Raw genomic sequence first — 21,771 nt, 5'->3', positions numbered from 1 at the left:
ATTGTACTTGTAAAAAGCAACTGTAACATGTATATATTTTATTTTATTAATGTATTTCAATGTAGTATAAAGTTTAACAGTAATTTATACTTTGTAGTATAGATTAGTAATTTAAATATTGTTAAAATTGTTTAAATAGTTTCTTACAAGTAAACATTATGAATTATTTTATATGAAAAATATATTTAAAAAATGTATGTATGTATGTATATATGTATATATATTTGATTTGTAATATAATTATTTTAAAACTAAACACACTTTTACAGTAAAACAATTTTGGAATTATAGTTTTTAAATTATGAATTATGAATCACCTTGTAATTATGTGTATTGAACTATTTTTTAATTTAAGGTATATTTCTTCTTATTTTTGTTATCCGTTATGTACATTGGAGTGTTTAATATAAAATTATTAAATATTAAACAGATTTACTTTTAACATATATTATGTAATCTTTTACAGTAAGTTAGTTTGAATTTTTTTTTCAAATAATAAACATAATTATTTAAATAATTTAATAAATATTAAATTACATTTTTAGCATAAAGGTTTCTGAAAAGTAATTTTACTATGCTGTTCTTAAAATGGTTTCTTACATAAATAAATTCTTTATAATTAAAGTATTTATTTTTAATTTATGTAATTTCAAATGATTAATATTTACGCAGTAAAAAATATTAATATTTTTTATCAAATCTAATTTTATCTAATATATAATAAAATTATGAATCGCATTTTATTTATGTAGAAACATGAACTGCATGAACCATCACATTTATATTACATTTTTTTAAAAGCTATATTTATATATTTTTGTTGTCAGTTATGTGTATCATTGGAGTGTTTGATGTTGTATATGATATTATGTAATAAATATTCATGGCATTATTTTTAGTGTTGTGTTACTGATGCTGCTTTGTTTTTGTGCTTTGTCTATATGTTCATACTGACCATGGTTGCAGGAAAAGCAACTTATAATGAACTTTAAAACATCACGTTTATCTTCCGTTAATCGAACTGCATATAAAAAGCATATTACAGTACATTTTTACAGTGTATAATTGTGCTCTTCGCCTCATTGAACAGAAAGCTTGCCTTGCCTTCTGTCACCCCAGTCTCTAGAATGTTGGATGCTCCCCTTCAGGATAAAGACTGTGTATTTTGTCAAGCAGAACCGCATGGCCTTCTTCTCTGATTGAAATCACAGCCTCGGGGCTCTAACACTTCGAGAGCGCTCAGCAGCCACAGTGGGAGAAGAAGCAGAAACAGACCTGACGAAACAGCCACCTTTGGACAACAATGAGCTCCTGCTCGGTAAATGGCAGTCTCTTGACCTACATTTATGTGTGCTGTCTCAATTCAGCATGCAAGTTTTATATGTAAACACAATTTCATAATTTAATAAGTTGGCCTAAAGCCATATTCAAAAGCAGATGCCTGGCATAAGTCAACTGTGCTTATGTAGATAATTGTTTCCTGGCTGCATTGTGCCGTCATGCATGGGAGGATGTGTTTTTAAACTCTCAGCCTTAATCAGTCATGCATGTTAATCAGCCACAGACACGCGCTGATTGACAGGACTTCATTAACACTGAGAACTTTAAAGGGGGACTCGGGAAAGCATTTGCCAGGATGAAATTTTGATGAAATTCTAGACAGAGCATTTGCTAGACACAGTGACTGTTCCTTTAAGAGATGCTTAGGATCTCTAGGCTCCCCTCCCTCTCTGTGTCCCTCACAAGCCTCAGATTGGGTCTTCAGTGCATTCTGGAGTGTAGCAGGCACCACTTAAGAGTAAATATGCGAAAGGTCTCTGATTATGACCAGACATCAAGGGTAAAACGCAGTGCAGAACTTCAGCTTACAGCAGAACTCTGAGAATTCTTGAGAGCAAAAAGGTAAATGCATCACTAAAAGATTTTTCTAAATCAGTTTGACATTCATTTGTGCATGTACCATAAAGTTGTCTTGCATTTTATTTTATTTTATTTTATATTTAATAGTATATTTAATACAATAGGCTTTCATATTATTATTTATCCTTTATATTTTATTTATTACATTTAAAGTTTATTACATAGTGTTTTTGTATTTTGTTTTGTTTATTTATTTGTGTGTAATTGTACATTTAAATACATTAGGCTTTTATACTATATTATATGGCTTTTGTATTATTATTATAAAAGACATAATAATAATAATAATTTATTTTGTTTAATTTTATTAGAATATTTGTTATATTTTTTTATATAAACTGAATTTAATTATATTTATTTTATTGGTTGGTGTGTAATTATATATATATATATATATATATATGTGTGTGTGTGTGTATAATGTTTTATTTTATTTTAATTGGATTTGTAATTGGCTTTTTATTATTTCATATTGTACTTTTTGTATTTTATTTGTGTGCATATTTAAATACACTTGGATTTTATTATTATTATTATATGATTTTTCATTTTTGTTTATTTTAATTTAAATTTGTATATAATGTTTTAATTTTAGTTCATTTTATTTTTTGGTGTGTTATTTATATTTAAATATTATTTATAACATTTCATATATGTCATTTTTTTATGTTATTCTAATTTTATGTTACGTTTTATTTCAGTTGGATTTTTAAATACATTGGTCTTTTTTTATTTTATTTTATTTTATTTTATTTTATTTTATTTTATTTTATTTTATTTTATTTTATTTTATTTTATTTTATTTTATTTTATTTTATTTTATTTTATTTTATTTTATTTTATTTTGAATACGTTTGGCTATCCTATGCTTGGTTGCATCCATAAAATAAATGCTGACTTGAGATAAAAGTTAAAATAATATTTCATTTTGACCAAACCAAGCTTGTTGGCTTTAAAGCGCGGTTCTGTCTCTAAACTCATCGTCTTTTTGCCTTGTTTGGTTACAGCTCCCTTCTCACGGAGACTGAAATATGCTTCAAAGGTAGTGACTGAGAAATTGCTGATTCTCAGCACTTTCAGCTTTGATGAATTTGCTCGATTTACAGAACAGATTTTTTTCTTTCTTTCATGTCAACGGCCAGAGAGTATAAAGTAAATGACAGCTTGTCATTCAGTTCAGAGCTTTGGGAATCACACAACATTTAGCAGCTAAGATCATTCGGTTTCCCTCACGTCTGTGCATTTTTTAATGCTGGAAAGCAACATAATGTATTACAACTTCTTGAAGGTAAAAAATCCACAGTTCTGGGAAATATTATCAAGTGGTACTAAGTTCTGCAGCCCCAAGAACATATAAAACAACCTATAAATATGTTTATGCCGAGCCGAGAGCTTCATGATAGCACACAGTCTAGATGCACCACATCTGTCCAACCCTCTCAACTCAATCCCACAAACCCTCCTGGATCTTCTAGCAAACCAAAGCAAGGTGGATTCAGGAAAATCCGTTCCACTGGAGAACCAATCCCATGTCCAATCCCAGGACTGCCATCTGAGGTGCTGGAAATGCGCGTGAAGGAAGGGAGCAAGATCAGGAACCTTTTGGGTTTTGCCATGTCTCGAATTCAAGGTGACGGACACACGGCTCCAGCATCGCAGGTCGTGTTCAGCGGGACGGGGCGGGCCGTGACCAAAACCATCACCTGTGCGGAGATAATGAAACGCAAGGTGCGGGGTTTACACCAGCTGTCAAAGCTCCAGTACAGGACAGTGACTGAGGTGTGGGAGAGCCAGGAGAGCGGCCCACTTCAGATGACCGTACACAGAACTCTTCCTTCCATTTGTATTCTTCTGTCCAAAGAGCCACTGGACCCGCAGGAGCCGGGATACCAGCCTCCAGCCGAAATAAACGCTCTCTCAGAGGAAAGCAAATGGCCAGACGGACCGCAGGGGACTGGAAAGACAGAAAAAAGACCAGCGAGTCCTTGTTCTCATGATCTTCCCAGTCTTAAGAGAGCTGCTCTGGGACAGGACAAAAGTCCAGCACTGCAACCAGTGAAAAAATCTTACTATAAAAGGGAGGAATTCATATAAATCTTTTGTGTGTGTGTGTATTTATAACTTGCTTAACTGTCGTATAATTTGGTCATATCAGGATGCAGTAAATGTGAATGTTTAATCTGAGTGATAAAATGCATGATCAAGTGATTTTTTTAGTATTACTTCATAATAATTAAATGATAATAAAATAAAATATAAATCCAAATGATTTATTTTTGGCTATTTCTCACACTCATTCACTTCATTAATTTTTATTTTTTTTTTTGCCTGCTCAATGTTTTTCATATTTTCTGTTGTGCCTTTGTTTTTATCAGGGTTATTTTAGTGTAATTAGGATACTATCATAGTTTCTATTCATATTTTTATTTTTTCCATTTTAATTTTATTTTTAAAGTTTTAGTAATTTTTTTTTTTTTTTTTTCATTTTTATTGTCCATTTTTTTTGTCAAATATGATAAATAATACAGTATATAGCCTAAAATATAGTAAATTTTCATAATTATGGTCAAATACACTTTAATTTCTTTTGATATTAAGTTTTGTTTATTTTAGTTACTTTAGTACATCAGGATAAATTAAATTAAATTAGAAATGTTTTCATTTGCAATTAAATAAAATAATGAAACACAAGCGTTATTTTTTATTTAATTTCAGTTAACTTTAAATGGAGTATTTATATATGTAATACTGCCCCCTGCTGGTGAGAGCAACTATTTTCCAAACACATGCTTGTAGCTCTATTATCTTAAAATGAAATTCACATTTAGGGTTAGAAGCTCAAAACTATGGCAGCTTTATAACATATTTTTCTCGTTAACTTTTCAATAAAAGACGAAAGATTTACTTTGTTTGATGTATATCTAACACTAATAACATTATAGCCTATCAATTGCTACGATTGCAAAGTGCACATCTAATGAAACTGAGCTACTTTTATCAAAATATTTATGATGATAATAATGGCATAATATTGTACTAATATCGTCTACTAATGATGGCCTAAATGTCATATAAATGATGACGAACTGCTTGTGTGTTTGTTGGAATAGATATGGATGCAATAAATGCAGAACATTGCAGCTGCCGTATGTTTTTGTTGTTTTATTTAGAAGTTTTTGTGCAATCTATTGTTAAATATCAATTTAAATATATTAAGCAATAATTGAATCAAACATTTACAGAAAGTTAAATATAACTGTGCTCATACTGGATGCCGCTCATAGAGAATACCTGTGTATAAATTTGTATACAGTGCAGAAATGTATCTTTTGTCCTTCATGCTCTTTTATAATCCTCTTTAGCAAACCCCCCTTTGCTATACATCAGCATGAGCAGCCAGAGTCCATACTCGGCTTTATTGCCAAAACCCTGCGCATGCGCAGTCACACGCCAGTCGCGTGTTAGCAGGTCGGCTAGCTTAACTAGCGTCCGCAGCGCGAACCTGTAGTTCTTCAGTCCGAGCTGCGCGTGAGCCCCGGTGAGCCGCAATATGTTCAGAGCCGCCCTTCGACTCTCAGTCTCCGGTGCTCGGAGTTTAACAAGGTCACGGCCGCAATATACAGGTAAATACACAATTTGCCATTAATTATGGAACCGCTGATAGGAAAAACTACAACAAGGGACAGAGTTAACGGAAACACCTTGAATTTAGCTTAGCACTTAAGCTAACCAAAGCCGCACCGGTGCCTTACAAGAAAGATTATACCCCTCTGAGGTTATCACACGCTAAGTTATCGTCTGTATAACAGCATTTCCATATCATTAACGCGTTTTCACAGTCATGTATTATGAAGTCTTGTGAATGTTTTCTCACAGTGTCCTTGTAATGACCCACTAGAGTGAGGCTTGGGCCCAGCGCGAGGAGGAAACGCGACACTCAAACTGAAAGCATCCCAGATTGACACATTTTTCTGTCAGGTTGACATTTCATTGAAACAGCGAGTCTAGTATATAAATACGTGGGTTTTAAGAGCTCTTCAATCAGGCTGTGGGGTTTACAAATACTCTTCTGCAGCAGTTTCATCATCAACTGAGTGACTACGTGCGCCGCAGGGTTGCATCTATGAAGAATGCGCATAAACTCATATTGAGTGTCGCTATAGTTAATACTATCAGCCAGAATGATTTCTGTGACAGTGCACTGACCTCTGTGAAAACCCATACCACATATGCAAATGAAGTGTCATCAGTATATACTTCACTTTATGAACATACAAACATCTGGTTTGCATGTTTTGTGTTATCCGTCTCATTTTTGGAATAGCAGTTGAACTTATTGTTATCAGATAGTTAAGCATTAGCTCAAATAATACTCCCCCAACGGACCATGTACCAGTCAAACAAGAGCACTGGACCAGGTCCAACTGGAACAAGGCCTGTATGCAAAACGTCACTGCACTATTAAGTGTTTTTGACCAACACTGATACACAGACGAAATGATTATAGTCTTATAATGAGATTTATGGCCCTTTTACGCCTACAGTACTTCCCGGAAGTACTTTGGCTGTGATAAAGTCAAAGTATTTGTCTGGATGTCATTCTCTAAGGCTCATAAAGTGAATCATTTTTGCTTAAAGTCTCTAATGATTGTCTCTGGTCTTTCTCTTCCACAGCTTCAGTAGCTGCTCGTTCTTATTCCCATGGCAAACAGGAGACAGATGAAGAGTTTGATGCCCGCTGGGTCACTTACTTCAACAAGCCAGACATCGATGCTTGGGAGCTGAGGAAAGGTGGGTGACGGCGGCGCTTTGACCTTGTTATTGAATCGGCAGCTTGTAAAGTGAGAATTTACCCTCATAAATTTATTTTAGTGGCCATATGTTCTAATTAAAATCCTCTTGAATCTGAATACAGTACAATGTAGTACTGTAGTAAATTATATTTCCTGAAATGTTTTTTGTTTGTTGTTTGGTCCCCTTTTTTCTGAAAATGTATATAATAATAATAATAATAAATATTAATAATTTTGATGTAATAAGAATTTAAAAAAAATAATATATAAAATAGTTAGTTTATATATATATATAAACTGTCTTAAAATATTATATAAAAATATATAAATTGTCTTTTAACACACATATATTGTTTTACATTTAAATTTATTAATATTTATTTCTATATTATATATTATCTATAACGCATGATTAGACAGACCGTTTCCATCCGTAACAATAGTGTTTCTGTTTGTTTTTAGTGTTTGCTATTGCTAACCTGTAAAGCTGGTTAAGTTTGATCCGTTAGTATCACTTCTTTAAAAATGTATGACAGTCTGTTTATCATTTACCTATAAAAATCTTTGGAACAAGGAACTAGGTTTTCATTTGCATCAAGGAAGAAAACTCAAACTGACTGTGGAGTAAATACATGTCCCCTTTGTTTCGCTTCAGGAATGAACACTTTGATCGGTTATGACTTGGTACCTGAGCCAAAGATCCTGGAGGCAGCCCTGAGAGCGTGTCGGAGGCTAAACGATTTGGCCAGTGCCATCCGCATCCTTGAGGCAGTCAAGGTCAATAAAACTCCAGGATAATAGCAGAATATTTCACAGTGATATTATTTAATTCATGTCTTGAAGCTGCATTAATTAACATGATTTTTCTGGAAAAAAAAATAAATAAATTGTAGTTAGAATTAGAATTTAAATTATACTCATTTATTTCTTTATTTTAATTTATTATATTTATTTACACAGGACAAAGCTGGCCCACACAAAGAAATCTACCCCTACGTTCTTCAAGAGCTGCGGCCTGCCCTCAATGAGCTTGGTATCCCTACACCTGAGGAGCTTGACATTGACAAAGCATAGATGTCTGTGATTGTAGTGAGTGTCAGCATGCTTTTTTTTTTTTTTTTTTAAAGAACAAAAATCAACCTGTAAGCAAGTCCAAGATGTATGTTTTCTTACTTAATTTAACGTCCATTGCATCTTTCCTATTTAACTACAGAGTCTTCCAGGAGACTGCTGCTCTTCTCTGGACTGAGTAGACCACTGTACTTGAAGTCTTTGCCTCGTGTCATGGTGTTTGTGTTATATTTAACTGGCCTTTATTATGTTCTTTTGCTTGTAAAATATTGATGGACCTAATAAAGGGAGATTTATCTTTACTCAATCTTGTTGCGTTTTATCTAATGCCTCAGACTTTGCTTCAAACTTGTATTAACTGTATTCAAAAGAATTTAAATAAGGGTTCAAATCAATCGCAACAGCGAAAAATCTATCCTCCTAATCTTTCAACATGGAAAACTATTTCTGTTAAATGTGTTGAGAACCTACTAAATTGTTTTATTTGGAATTTAATAAAAAAGCAAACTATTTTACCTGTGAATGTGCGAGACTTCTGTTTCATTAACAGCTGTAGGTAAATAGAATAATAAAAGTGCAGTAAACGGCAAAACCATTTACGCTACAAACCAGTGTGTTTATGATTAGACTACTACGATAATAAATGAACATCATGAAATTGAGCAACATAACGGAATGTTTTTGCACAGCTAAAATAACTGGAAAGCGGCCAGCACCGGAAGTCTCGCACATTCACGGTAAAAATTGCCGCACCCGCTGTTACGTTAAAAATAAGGTGGACAGCAAACCGTTTTTGTTTTTCTGCTTGACACCAGCTATAATGATATAGTAAACTTTACAGCACTTTTGAACCAGTGGAGGGCGTAGCAGGAATGCGTTCAAAGTAAATCATATTAAAAAGTCAAATCACAATCAAAACATTTAAAACTGTTGTGTATACTTAGTGAATAAAAAAACTTTGGATTAATACGTGTTTTCCCCATCGTACGATTAATAATTGTTCATTTCCGTTTCTTTTATAAACATATGTAAATGTGGCTAATTTGGGGTCAGAATTTCCAGACTAAAATAAAAAATGGCAGTCTAATATTAGATCCATGAAACAGCCACATAAGTGTATGTTAACTCCAATCGGCTTTTGTGCTATAAATATTTTACTTAGTTGCTTGCAAAGGGGAAACGTAAGAACGTAGTAACATGTTGCACGAGCCAGCGGGGCGGGATTTAAATGTGCGTTAAGTGCGGGGGGTTTGGCTCCGGCTGGAGGAGGAAAAGTCGAGGGGACTGTGGGAGTTCCTCAGCGCGCAGTTCGGGAGGTGAGGTCAGGCGTTTCCCCTTTGGCTGGCCCCAGTGTCGAGTGTTTTTTCACTCTGCAAACACCGAGGTTTATTACTGTTCTATCAGAGGGGATATTACACGTTCGGGTGGATGAACACGGACTCGGTGCGCTGAGCAAAACACGCACGGTGGTTTATCTAGGAAAAGAGTGATGGTGGACAATTCCAGTAGCAGCAAAGCGCAAGTGGTGAGTTCCGTCCTGTTGGCACAGAGCCCTGTTGAATGTATTGATAAGCTACTGTAATATTTAATCAGCAGACCTCGAGTGTATAAAATATTGCATGTACATTTACGAAATTTTGATATAAACTCAATGAGTCAGTCTTCTTTCTAATTACCTTCGTGTGAGTGGTCAAGCTATTATATGTAGCGAAAATCCACATTGTACACGTCATGATTTCAAGATTTTTTTTTGATGATACAACTCGCGCTGTTTATTTGTTAAAGTTCCAATTCGCGTGCCGCCGGATTCGAAAAGTCAAACACATCTCCGTTTGTTTCCATCAGAACGCGATACTTTGTTGCGTTGTGTGTTCGTTCTCTCTTTTAATAGCTTAATTGTTTTTGGAAGAGCGCCATACTTTTGGGCAGCCATGATTCGACTGTGAACTGAAAGTCTTCTTTTATTGCGCTCACTTATCAAACTGTGCTTTAATTAGTGATAAAGTAACCGCATAAATCGACTGGATTTGGCTACATATTAATTATTTAACAAAATGTAAAGCGACACGCCGTTTTGACCGGACATCCGGTCGTTCTACTATCCCGACTGGTCGCCTCTATGGGGGGTCAAAGGTAGGATGGCCTACTGGGCAATAAGCGAGCCGCGGAATGCGACGTTAATCTTTTTGGGACGTATAAATACTGTTAATACGAATTAAAATTCTTGCGAAATTAATTCGAATTCCACCCAGCCATGTCCGTTTTGATGATTTGCTTACACGTATTTGTTTTTCATTTAAATTAAACAAATGTGACTCTCCTCCTTCATGTCGTTTGTGCTTATTTGTTTACGCGTATTTGTGTTCTATTTGTATCTAATTCGAATTGAGTCCATTTGAATTTCTCAACCGTGTCGTTTGATTGCGTCGATAATTCGAACTCTAATGCCTTTAAGTTAATGTTGGTTTGAATTTTAAGAATTTACAGGTGCATCTCGATAAATTAGAATGTCGTGGAAAAGTTCATTTATTTCAGTAATTCAACTCAAATTGTGAAACTCGTGTATTAAATAAATTCAATGCACACAGACTGAAGTAGTTTAAGTCTTTGGTTATTTTAATTGTGATGATTTTGGCTCACATTTAACAAAAACCCACCAATTCACTATCTCAACAAATTAGAATACTTCATAAGACCAATAAAAAAAAACATTTTTAGTGAATTGTTGGCCTTCTGGAAAGTATGTTCATTTACTGTACATGTACTCAATACTTGGTAGAGGTGTGCGGGGGGTTTGGCTCCGGCTGGAGGAGGAAAAGTCGAGGGGACTGTGGGAGTTCCTCAGCGCGCAGTTCGGGAGGTGAGGTCAGGCGTTTCCCCTTTGGCTGGCCCCAGTGTCGAGTGTTTTTTCACTCTGCAAACACCGAGGTTTATTACTGTTCTATCAGAGGGGATATTACACGTTCGGGTGGATGAACACGGACTCGGTGCGCTGAGCAAAACACGCACGGTGGTTTATCTAGGAAAAGAGTGATGGTGGACAATTCCAGTAGCAGCAAAGCGCAAGTGGTGAGTTCCGTCCTGTTGGCACAGAGCCCTGTTGAATGTATTGATAAGCTACTGTAATATTTAATCAGCAGACCTCGAGTGTATAAAATATTGCATGTACATTTACGAAATTTTGATATAAACTCAATGAGTCAGTCTTCTTTCTAATTACCTTCGTGTGAGTGGTCAAGCTATTATATGTAGCGAAAATCCACATTGTACACGTCATGATTTCAAGATTTTTTTTTGATGATACAACTCGCGCTGTTTATTTGTTAAAGTTCCAATTCGCGTGCCGCCGGATTCGAAAAGTCAAACACATCTCCGTTTGTTTCCATCAGAACGCGATACTTTGTTGCGTTGTGTGTTCGTTCTCTCTTTTAATAGCTTAATTGTTTTTGGAAGAGCGCCATACTTTTGGGCAGCCATGATTCGACTGTGAACTGAATATCTTCTGTTATTGCGCTCACCTATCAAACTGTGCTTTAATTAGTTGTATAGTAACAGCATAAATCGACTGGATTTGGCTAAATATTAATTATTTAACTAAATGAAAAGCGACACGCCGTTTTGGCCGGACATCCGGTCGTTCTACTTTCTAGACTATTGTGGGGGGGTCAAAGGTAGTTTGGCCTACTGGGCAATTAGCGAGCCGCGGTATGCGACGTTAATCTTTTGGGACATATAAACAGTGTTGGGGGTAACGCATTACAAGTAACGCGAGTTACGTAATCAGATTACTTTTTTTCAAGTATGTTAAACAACACAAATATCCTTTATGTATTTAATCCGATTCTATTAACCAATGTCTTTGCTTCTGACCTTCGATGATCCAGTTCAACCATACTAATAAGCACAAATTACTCTAGACAAACATTTGTGTGTCTTATTTTATTGCTGAAGTGTTGAAATTTCTTCTGCTGCATTCTACTGTACGGACGTAAATTTACACTTCCTTCAGCCTGAGGCTTATTCATTTCACTTTTGGTGTGAACAGGCTTTTATATTTGCCAAAAATATAACTTTTTTATTTTAAAAACAACAAGCAAGCCCTGTCCAGATTTAAAAAGTAACGCAAAAGTAACGTAACGCATTACTTCCCATAAAAAGTAACTAAGTAACGTAATTAGTTACTTTTTTATGGAGTAACGCAATATTGTAATGCATTACTTTTAAAAGTAACTTTCCCCAACACTGCATATAAATACTGTTAATACGAATAAAAATTCTTGTGACATTAAATCGAATTCCAATCGGCCATGTCCGTTGTGATGATTTGCTTACATGTATTTGTTTTTCATTTAAATTAAACAAATTTGAATTCTTCTGTCTTGTCGTTTGTGCTTATTTGTTTACGCGTATTTGTGTTCTCTTTGTATGCGATTCGAATTAAGTTCATTTTAATTCCTCAGCCACGTCCTTTAATCATTTGATAATGCGTCTTTAATTCGAACTTTAATGCCTGTTAGTTCGAATTAAAAGAATTCAAGTTACTCAAAAACAGTGTGATTGTTTTGTTTTGTTTAGTTGTGTTGCGTGAGCATTTAAAAACGTTACTTTTAGTTATTACAAATATTTTAGTTATTCAAATGTTTATTTATATATATTTTCACCCCATAATGAAAATTCTGTCATAATTTTCCCACCCTGAAATTGTTCCAAACCTGTATGATTTTATTTCTTTTGCTAAATATCAACAAAACATGATATTTTGAATAATGTGAGTAAACAGTTGCTGGTCCCCATTGACTTCTGTAGTATGAGGAAAACTGTTTGGTTACCCACATTCTTCAAAATATCTTTTATGTTCAGCAGAAGAAAGAAATTCATTCAGGTTTGGAACAACTTGAGGGTGAGTAAATGATGACAGAATTTTCATTTTGGGGCAAACTAGCCCTTTAAATGTTAATTATAAATTATATTGAACTCTTATTTTCTCTTATTTGAACTCTTACAAACTGTTTTGGAATATGCTGTACTTTCTTAATCTTAAAACAAACATTTTTTTAAAGTGGGAAAAAATGGAGTTAGCTTTTTATAAAATGTATTTACAGAATTATTTTACTTATTTTCCTTCACAATCCAGCCCAGCTTGTCTCAGGACAGCAGTTTGGCTGGTGCATTTTCCCAGGCGGCTTTCGGAAGTGCGGCTGGAGTCAAACTGGAGGCGGTTATGGAGCAGCTCCAGAGACAACAACAAGCTAAACTGGAGATGGAGCGCAAGGAGAGACACTTCAGGGAAGCCCACATTCTGTATGCCCAGCAGCTGGCTGCACAGCAAGCCATCATGGCCTCCAGAGCTCAGGGTGCCCCATTAACCCCCGATTTCTACAGCAAAAACTCCAGAGACAGAGCGCTGAAAGGCGGCCAGGGGCCTCAAGCTGCCAGGGGACCCATGAAAACCAGCCCTGACCAAGTACACGAGGAAGATGCCGCTGATGAGATGGACAGAGGAAGAGGGTCCGAGGGGGACGAAGACGACGACGATGAAATGATGGATGGAGAAGACGGAAGCGAAGAAGAGGAAAGCGAAGGCTTGGAGTTCCTCAGGAAGCAAAGCCTTGCGCTTCAGCAAGCGTCTGTCGGAGTTCCTCCGTATCCGTTCCCCGTCTACGCCGCATCGCCGTCCTCTGCTAAAAAACATCCCCTGTCGCCGACCACTAAGGTGAAAGACGAGCCTGACAACTCTCTTACCGACCAACAATCGTTCAACACACCAAACGGACTGAATGATTGGAGCCTGGATGACTCCTTCAAACAGGTTTGTGTCTATATTTCTATGACTTGTCATTAATCTCAAGGGGTTCAGTATGGCAGGCATTTGCAGGCATTGTGTTTACTCTCACTTTATCACCAATGACCTACAAAAGCGGCAATACAGCATATTTTCATTCATCTCTGCATGATTTGAGGAGTGCCACTTCATGAGATGAATTGTAAAGAGTCTTTACATGTTCATAAACTGTGAAACCACTAAAACAGACTCATCTCGACTTACTGAAACGCAATCGGCTCTGAATAGGACATCTAATCCAGTTTTCTCGAGCGCAACAGGAATACGTGTTCTCCCAAAAGTGTACAAAAGAATTGGGTTGGACTTCTAGCTCTTTAATAAGTGGGAAGGGTTTAGTGAATGAGCTTTATAGAGTCACTTCATAAAGAGTGTAATTTTTGTCAAGAGATTTTCACAAAAATACGTCAAGAAAATATCCAGATCACTCCAAAATCAAAAGAAATTTTTTTTTTAATTTGACTTTGCTTCAAGGAAACGAAACCTATTTTTGCAACCATTAAAGTGTTCTGTTTTGACATTATTTACTTAATTTAAGCAGAATTCCCCATCAATTCTCATTACCATAATGCAAAAAGAATTCTTATTTTTGTATTATCATTACATTAATGTAAAAACTGTTATATTATTAAATTAAAATGTTTATAAATGATGGTAGCATTTGCTATACTACCCTTAATTATGCTGATTTGAATAAAGATTAAAAAAAGAAATTGCTGCAATGCGGATAATCATAATTTAAAGAAATAGAAGTCAAATGCCTTATTGGGGGTAAAATGTTTTGTAAACTTATTTTCATATTTTATTACCATAATGTAGAGAAATAAATATGACATATTTATAAATAATGGTAGTATATTATACTGCCTTTTAATTTTGCTGATTTTAAGAAAAATTTCGAATCCAATCTTTTTGCGCACAAGAGAACTACACATTCCTCCAAAAGTTCACAAAAGGCTTTTGTGAACATTGGGCCTCTGATTTTCCCTTCTCCTTGTGTTCTACTTCTTTCTAAAGCTATTGTCCTCCTTTTCCCTTATCGTCAATAGTCTCCTGCTGTGAGCCAAGCTGTACCCTCAGACATGTCCTTACGACTCTGTCAGTTAATTTCTTCGTTTGTTCATCTCGAGTCTTTAGGGAATTCTGTCCTGACATAAGGCTTTTGTCCCTGGATATCCCTGAAGTGTGGCGTTCTGGCAGGCGGCCCAACAGGAGTGCGCTTTCATTCTCTTTCTTTCTGCCGTCTCACTTTCCTCTGTCATTCCCCCTACCGCTGGTGTTTCTTGAGAACAAGCTCTTGGCAGTGTGCTGTAATGCTGCCTTGGCCTGTGACCAGAGAGGCATGCTGTCAAGTTGCAATACAAGAGGCAGAATGTTACAGGTGCGTGCTGTTGGAGAGCCGCCCTGACAAGTTCACACGTGGAGATTTCCCACAATTTAGGTAGTCGAAACTGGTCAACTGATTCAAAATTCTGCCATCATTTACTCACCTTCATGTTGTTCCAAACCTGTATGAACACGTAAGAAGACATTTCGTGAAATAACTCAACATTTTGAGTCCATATAATGGAAGTCAATGGGGTCCAAAGTTGGACATTGGACATTTGTCAAAATATAATTTTGTGTTTGACAGAAAAAAAGTAATTCATACAGGTTTGGCACTATATAAGACAAAAAAATTCTCATGTTTGGGTGATGTAATTTTCGCAAACGTAATTTTGTCCTCGCGTCAATCACGATTGGATGAAGCTGTCTTTCAGAAGACCGTCTCTGTGGGTTTAATATGGAGAGAGACATTTCCCTGTAGTGCGGTCATGCATTTTAGTTGCCTCAGGTTTGAGCTCTTTGTTTGCTCGGCTGCACTTGAGTGATCGATCAATCAGGGAAAAATGGATTGCTCTAATTTCATACTCTCACTCTTATGGCTTCCTTCAGCCCTTGATATTTGCATGCCTTTAATCAAAGCCCATTTACCATACTTGTGTTGAATAATACAGCATTATATATATCGAAACCCACAAAGCGCCGTTTAGCAGTGCATCCGTTTTATTCCGTAATTGTTGCTGTCTTTGATGTTATGACCTTGTGTTTTTACGCAAAACATCCAACGTGGTTTTATCGACGGTAACTGACATCAAACCTGTTCAAAGCAGTTTTATTTGCGGTAGATCAGTAACAACAAGAAAAAGTCTGTAAAACTATGGTGATGTTTGGGAAGGTTGTGTGTTGACAGGCAGGTCTGCGATGTTTTCATCACACCCATGTCATTATATATGTATTTATAGAGGGTGATGGTCTGAGGGCTTGTATACTGCTTTTCAAATATAGGCTTGTCCAAGTGTATTGGAGACAATGGGAGATTCAGTGCTCTGAAAAGGCTGATGGTTGGACTTATACATCATTACTAAGAGGGAAGGGTGTAGTGAATGAGCTTTATAGAGTCACTTCATAGTGAGTGCATTGTAGGGGGGTGATTTTCACAAAAAAAATTGTCAAGAAAATGTCTAGGTTGCTCCAAAATCAAAAGGAAAAATAGAATGTTGTATATGTGACCCTGGACCATCATAAGGGTACATTTTTTGAAATTGAGATTTATACATCATCTGAAAGATGAATTAATAAGCTTTCCGATAGGACAATATTTGGCCGAGATACAACTATTTGAAAATCTGGAATCTGAGGGTGCAAAAAAAACAATCAAAATATTGAGAAAATCACATTTAAATTTGTCCAAATGAAGTTCTTAGCAATGCATATTACTAATCAAAAATGAAGTTTTGATTTATTTATGGTAGGAAATGTACAAAATATCTTCATGGAACATGATCTTTACTTAATATCCTAATGATTTTTGGCATAAAAGAAAAATCGATAATTTTGACCCATAGTCCCATACAATGTATTTTTGGCTATTGCTACAATAGCCAAATTGTTTTTTGCTCCAGGGTCACATATTGCTTTAATAAAATAAATCCTGTTTTTACAAGTATTTATATTTTTTTGCATTATTTCAAAACTTATTTCACATGATTTCTATAAAAATTAAGCAAAATTCTCCCTTAATTCACATTACTGTCAGGCACAAAAAAAAAAACTATATATAGATAGATAAATAGATAGATAGTCATCTTTATTACTGTAAAAAAAAAAGTTATTAAAATAATTATTAAATTAAAATATTTATGAATAATGGTATAATTTTTACTGCCTTTAATTTATGCTGATTAATTAATAAAAAAATAATTACTTATGAGTTAATGAGAATCATCATTGGAAAAAAAATTGAAATAGTAAAAGTAAAATATCAGATGCGCAATAGTAATGAAAATTAAAGCGTAAAATGTGCTTAATTGTTCTAAAAGTAATTATTGCTCCTGCATGTGGTGATTGTCTCTATGCAAAGTATTATTTATTTTTTCATTTTTTACAGGCTTTGTGAGAAAATAAAATGTAATTAAAATAAATAATAATTTAAATAAACAGGTTTAATGCATGGAACTGAAATAATATTTTATTAAAAATAATACACTTTAGTTACTTTAATTACTGAGTCTGATTCACTTTTTTGTTTAATTAGATTTTTATTTTGTATTTTTGGTTGAATTTTAATGCACGAAAAGCAAAAACAGACTTCTTTAATAAGCACGGTTTTACAGCTTGAGGGGCTTCAATCCCACCCCCACCCTCTTTTTTTGGTCCCACCCGTCTTTATTTCTGTCCTTTAGTATTTAATGATGCTCTCTGTGGTAACAGTATCAGATTGCAGGGTGGGGGGTGAAGAGACTGGTTTAATGGCACTGACTACACAAAAGAGAACAGATGCCACAAATGGCATTTTTAAATGAGGGTTGGGGGTTGTCTTTTTGAAGCTTTTCACACTTTAAATGGATAAGTCTCAGTCAATCAGTAAACACCTTTGGTAAAAGCGCAGTAGTCGGGTGTAAAGTTGGCGCCAGTGTTTACTCATAATCTTAGTGAATGGGGGAATTAATTGGCTGTTTGCAGATAAAGGAAGTTCATGCCAGCTTTGTTTAGAATCTCCAAGGGGAAGGACTTTTCAGGGAGGCCCCTGGATGGGGATGTTTGGTTAGGGGACATTATTTCTACTTCCTGTGCTTGAAAAGTTGAGTTTTGGGTTATTGCTGATTTGTTTTTCAGGTTTACTAGTGTTGAATTCAATAAATCATCTCCCAAGTCAATGAGGAGGTGAAATGGCCGCCATTAAACTTTTCATTGAACACATGGCTGAGGCCAGTCCAGATAGCTCGGCGCCCTTTAAACATACCATTTTTAGCGGTAGCTGACACAGTGCCCTTTTTAGGGAGCTTGGCATGGTAATCTAGGGTGATTAATGGAGTTTTAATCAGTCTCAGTTGACGTCGGTGCATGCATGTGCCTTGAGTTACGGCCTCCCATTTGGCGAGTATGATGACCATATCAAAGGCATCGGGTCAATAGAAACAACCCCGCTACTTTGATTCTGCGTTTGTCAGGAGAAATATATAGTGGCAATTTTAGGGGCCAAATATTCATTCCAAGTCTTACTTTGAAGCCTACCATTGCATTTCTGCCACACTCCTTAAAAATAAAGGTTATTTTTTTGGCATTGATGGTTCCATGAAGAATCATACATTATTAAAAATAAAGGTTCCAAAAATGTGTTTTCATAGCGATTCCATAAAAGAACCATTTTTGGTTCCCTAAAGAACCTTTCAGAGAACAGTACTTTTCTTAGTGTGAAAGACATTTTAAACCTATAAAGAACCTTTTTCTAATATAATGAACCTTTTGTGGAATGGAAAGGTTCCATGGATGTTAAAGGTTCTTCATTGAACTGTTGATGCCAATAAAGAACTTTTATTTTTAAAAGTGTAGAATCTTTCCATTGCACAAAAGGTTCTTTATAGTGTAAAATGTTATTTAGATGTTTAGGAAAATGGTTCTTTTAAGAACTGTTCACTGAAAGGTTTTTGGAGATCCAAAAATTGTTCTTCTAAGGCTGCGACAACCTTGTGTACCCAACATGGATTGAGTTATTATCTTGTCTTCTTTACAGTTGCTATGGCAAAAGTGATGTGTACGAATAAACAAAATGACAAAAGTGCTTTAGATGGCACACTCTTAATGTTCTCCCTTCCCCCAAAAGAGCTTGTTTCTAAGCGAACAACAGGAAATTTGTCCTTGGGTTCGGGAGCAATCTTGTTTGTCGAATTCTTTTGCATTATTTAACTGTCAGCATCACCTTGACAACATTTCACCCCCACGCCAACGATACAATCCAGCCGGTAGCTATCAATTCTTATTATATCAGGGTTTGCTGTCGCAGTGGAATGATTTTCCATATAAATTATCAATGACCCGATGGCCTCACACTTGTACGTTCGCTCCAAATGTTAGCACTACATCTGGTGCGTATTATTAGCTTAGTTCTCGTGAACGTTACGGGTGTTAATGTACTCGCGAGGTCTGTCAATCTTTCTCTGGTAGCTTTGACAGAGCTTGGTGGTCCATCTTGATGGAGAAGTTTCAGTCGGACGACCCTCCTGGGTCCTATGATGATCTGATCGCTGGCGACAGCTCGAAGTGCAGCCCATCTGTGTGATAGATCAACGCAGATTCAATTAGCATTGGTCTTTGCTCTTAAGAATATCATCTCGACAGGCCAATTCCATGATAAAACTTTGTTTATTTGAATTGCAAGCTGTCAGGTGGATGTTTTATAGCCATGTTTTGGTGCCATTTCGCCCTTCCCGTTTTTCAGTGCAGTGTGAACTCTCTGGTCGGGTGGTAACTCTAACCCTTGAATAGGAGGCATTTGATAGTAAAAATCTTTAAAGGCCAGAGGCAAGAATGTGAGGTTGGTGAGGGGCTGGCGTCTGCGTCTAGTTTGTCCAGCCCCACCCAAAGGAAACATTCCAAGTGGAATTAGTTTCTTTTCTTCAAATGGTGAGAATTCCCATTAGGGGCCTGTGCATAAAGGGAGAATAGAGGGAGTGTCTTCATCGTAGCCGTCCTATGATTTGTGACCGTTTCTAGTCCATTTCACCAAATGTAACAGAAGCAAGTAATGGAGGGGGGAATGGTAATCAACCAGAAAGGTATATGGGGAAGGGAGGGGTGTTTTCTTATTTGTCCGTCCATTTCCTATCCCTCTTAACAAGTGTAGAATGTTTGTCCCCAACCCCCTTCAAAACCTGTCCTGACTCGCCGGAGGTTTTCACAGCCTTCGTTTTACCAAAAGCAGCTTACGGCTTTATCATCACACATTATCTATTTATCAGTGTCACTAGAATGTGGAATTTCAAGCACACCTAGGAAGAAATCAAGTGCTAAAAAACGCATACCTACCCATAACTCAGAGGGGTTGAAAGTGAGATCAATAAAAACATGTTTAAATATTGGTTAAAAGTACATTTTGGGCTATCAATAACATTGTTATTTTATGTTTTGTTATTCCTGTTTATTTTTATTTTTTTATTACTTGATCATCACTATTTATTTATCTATTTATTTACGTATTTAATTTTGGTACATTTTAGCACCTTTTCTGTTTTATTTATAGCCCTTTGTTTATTTTGTTAGATTTTTTTGTTTTGTTTTGTTTTAGGTTAGTTTTATTTTTGTTTGTTTTTGTTCTTGGTTTCATTGTTCTTTGTGTTTTTGTTTTGTTTTTGTGGAAAATGTAGTCTCTACAAGTGTTTTCAAATAACTTTTTTTTTTTTTTTTTAAAGTGGACTGCAGCAGTTGTTAGTCCAGTTTGACTACATTAATGAATGTGTTGTAAAAGGGTAGACAGAATGCAAGAATTGCAAATTATTATAAACAGGACATGCAAATATCATCATGCTCTGAATCCTGAAAGGCCCCAAATCTCATTCTTGAGGGATTATTGGCATTTTAAAATGGTTAAATTAAGTAGAAAACCTGCCTAGGACAGGTATGCTTTTGGGATCTGTCCTCCTTCCAAACGTTCCGATGCTGAGACAAGGCCATGGTGGACTGAGATCTTCACACATGTGTCCATTTGTTTGAAAGACAATCTGTTTTCTCATGTAGCACCCAGTCAGGACAAAGATAATGGATGTGAACTCTGCCTCAGGCCTTTGCAGGATGTTCAAGGATTTGGACAAGCAGTTACAGGCCCTGGCTTTGGGCCTTTTGTCTCTGTTTTGGCTCTTCTCAACTATGTGCCATTTGTATTGTTCAAAGGGCCATATCAACCAATAAGGCCTAATAAAGATACTTTGTGTGATTTTTTTTTTTTTTTTACCCCGCCTCCTTTTGTAGTAACCTTTACTTTTTTTCTTGTACACAGCTGTTCAGGCTGCACATTTTGCTGACTTTTTCCCACAATGGACTTCTTATTGTGGGAGACTGGACAGCCGCACACCTTAAAGGATCACTTAGCGTAGTGCGGCATACAACCACGAATTGCTCTTAATGGATCCGTTACAAATTCCCAGGGATAAAAGTCCCCAATCTACTCCCTCCCCCGCCTCTCCAGCCTCTATTTCTCCTGGCACAGCAAGGAGCCGAATAAGTGAGACTGTGACTTTTGGCAGTGGAGACCCAATTATTTGATTTGGATTAAAGATCCAGGCCATCCCCCATGGTGCTGTTCAGTGCTGTTGCCTATGGAGCAGCTGCGGTGTCGTTGAAAATCCAATGGCCGTGTGGCGCTTGGACATAAGTTCTCTTGTCCAAATTAGGGAAAGTTTGCTTGATCTGTTTGTTTTTGTCTTTATGTAATATGGTTATTGTAAAATAGAGATCGGTGGAATGGCAATTTTATTTATTTTATTTTTTTATTTTTTTTTAGGACTTGGTTGTATTTATTTTTTATTTGTTTTTCTTGTTGGTTTTATTTTGCATTTTGTTTTTATTTTGGGAACTTGAGTGCCTCTGTCTTTTTTTTCTTATTTTTAGTTTTTTGTTGTTGTTGTTGTTTTGGGAATTCCTTTTGATTTTGTTTTTCATGCCTTTTTTGTCTGTATGTTTTTGTTTTAAATGATATTGTTTTGTTTTGACCTTGAGAAACTGTCTTTTTTATTTTGGCAAACTCTGTTTTTTTCTATGTTCATTTGTTTTGGTTCAGTTTTTGTTTTATGTGGGTAACTTGAGTGCCTCTGTCCCTTTTTTTTTTTTTTT

At 35.8% G+C, this 21,771-nt stretch overlaps 3 protein-coding genes across 6 annotated transcripts in view; all 3 read left to right on the top strand.

Moving 5' to 3' along the window:
- The first annotated feature begins 1,840 nt into the window (after nt 1-1,840).
- Nucleotides 1,841-4,089, top strand: LOC107678979 (ribonuclease P protein subunit p25-like protein). The gene is made up of 2 exons (XM_016474377.1): nt 1,841-1,902; nt 2,928-4,089. The coding sequence occupies exon 2, from the start codon at nt 3,292-3,294 to the stop codon at nt 4,012-4,014; it is 723 nt and encodes a 240-aa protein (XP_016329863.1). The 5' UTR covers nt 1,841-1,902; nt 2,928-3,291; the 3' UTR covers nt 4,015-4,089.
- Nucleotides 4,090-5,361: 1,272 nt separating this feature from the next.
- Nucleotides 5,362-8,087, top strand: LOC107678975 (cytochrome c oxidase subunit 5A, mitochondrial-like). The gene is made up of 5 exons (XM_016474373.1): nt 5,362-5,543; nt 6,595-6,711; nt 7,369-7,490; nt 7,674-7,802; nt 7,927-8,087. Exons 1-4 carry the CDS (start codon nt 5,471-5,473, stop codon nt 7,785-7,787), a joined length of 426 nt encoding a protein of 141 aa, XP_016329859.1. The 5' UTR covers nt 5,362-5,470; the 3' UTR covers nt 7,788-7,802; nt 7,927-8,087.
- Nucleotides 8,088-9,058: 971 nt separating this feature from the next.
- Nucleotides 9,059-21,771, top strand: part of LOC107678992 (AT-rich interactive domain-containing protein 3B-like) — a 46,264-nt gene continuing 33,551 nt past the window's right edge. For 2 of the 4 annotated variants that reach the window (XM_016474394.1, XM_016474392.1), the window contains exons 1-2: nt 10,603-10,853; nt 12,919-13,593. In XM_016474394.1, coding sequence (XP_016329880.1) covers nt 10,818-10,853; nt 12,919-13,593 — 711 coding nt within the window. In that variant the 5' untranslated portion in view covers nt 10,603-10,817. Of the gene's footprint in view, nt 9,310-10,602; nt 10,854-11,416; nt 11,456-12,918; nt 13,594-21,771 lie in introns of those variants that run through there. The other 2 variants (XM_016474393.1, XM_016474395.1) reach the window with 2 other exon arrangements.

The sequence above is a fragment of the Sinocyclocheilus anshuiensis genome, unplaced genomic scaffold, assembly GCF_001515605.1.
Source record: "Sinocyclocheilus anshuiensis isolate Anshui unplaced genomic scaffold, SAMN03320099.WGS_v1.1 scaffold2044, whole genome shotgun sequence".
NCBI lineage: Eukaryota > Metazoa > Chordata > Actinopteri > Cypriniformes > Cyprinidae > Sinocyclocheilus > Sinocyclocheilus anshuiensis.
This window is presented reverse-complemented; position numbering and strand designations above follow the sequence as displayed.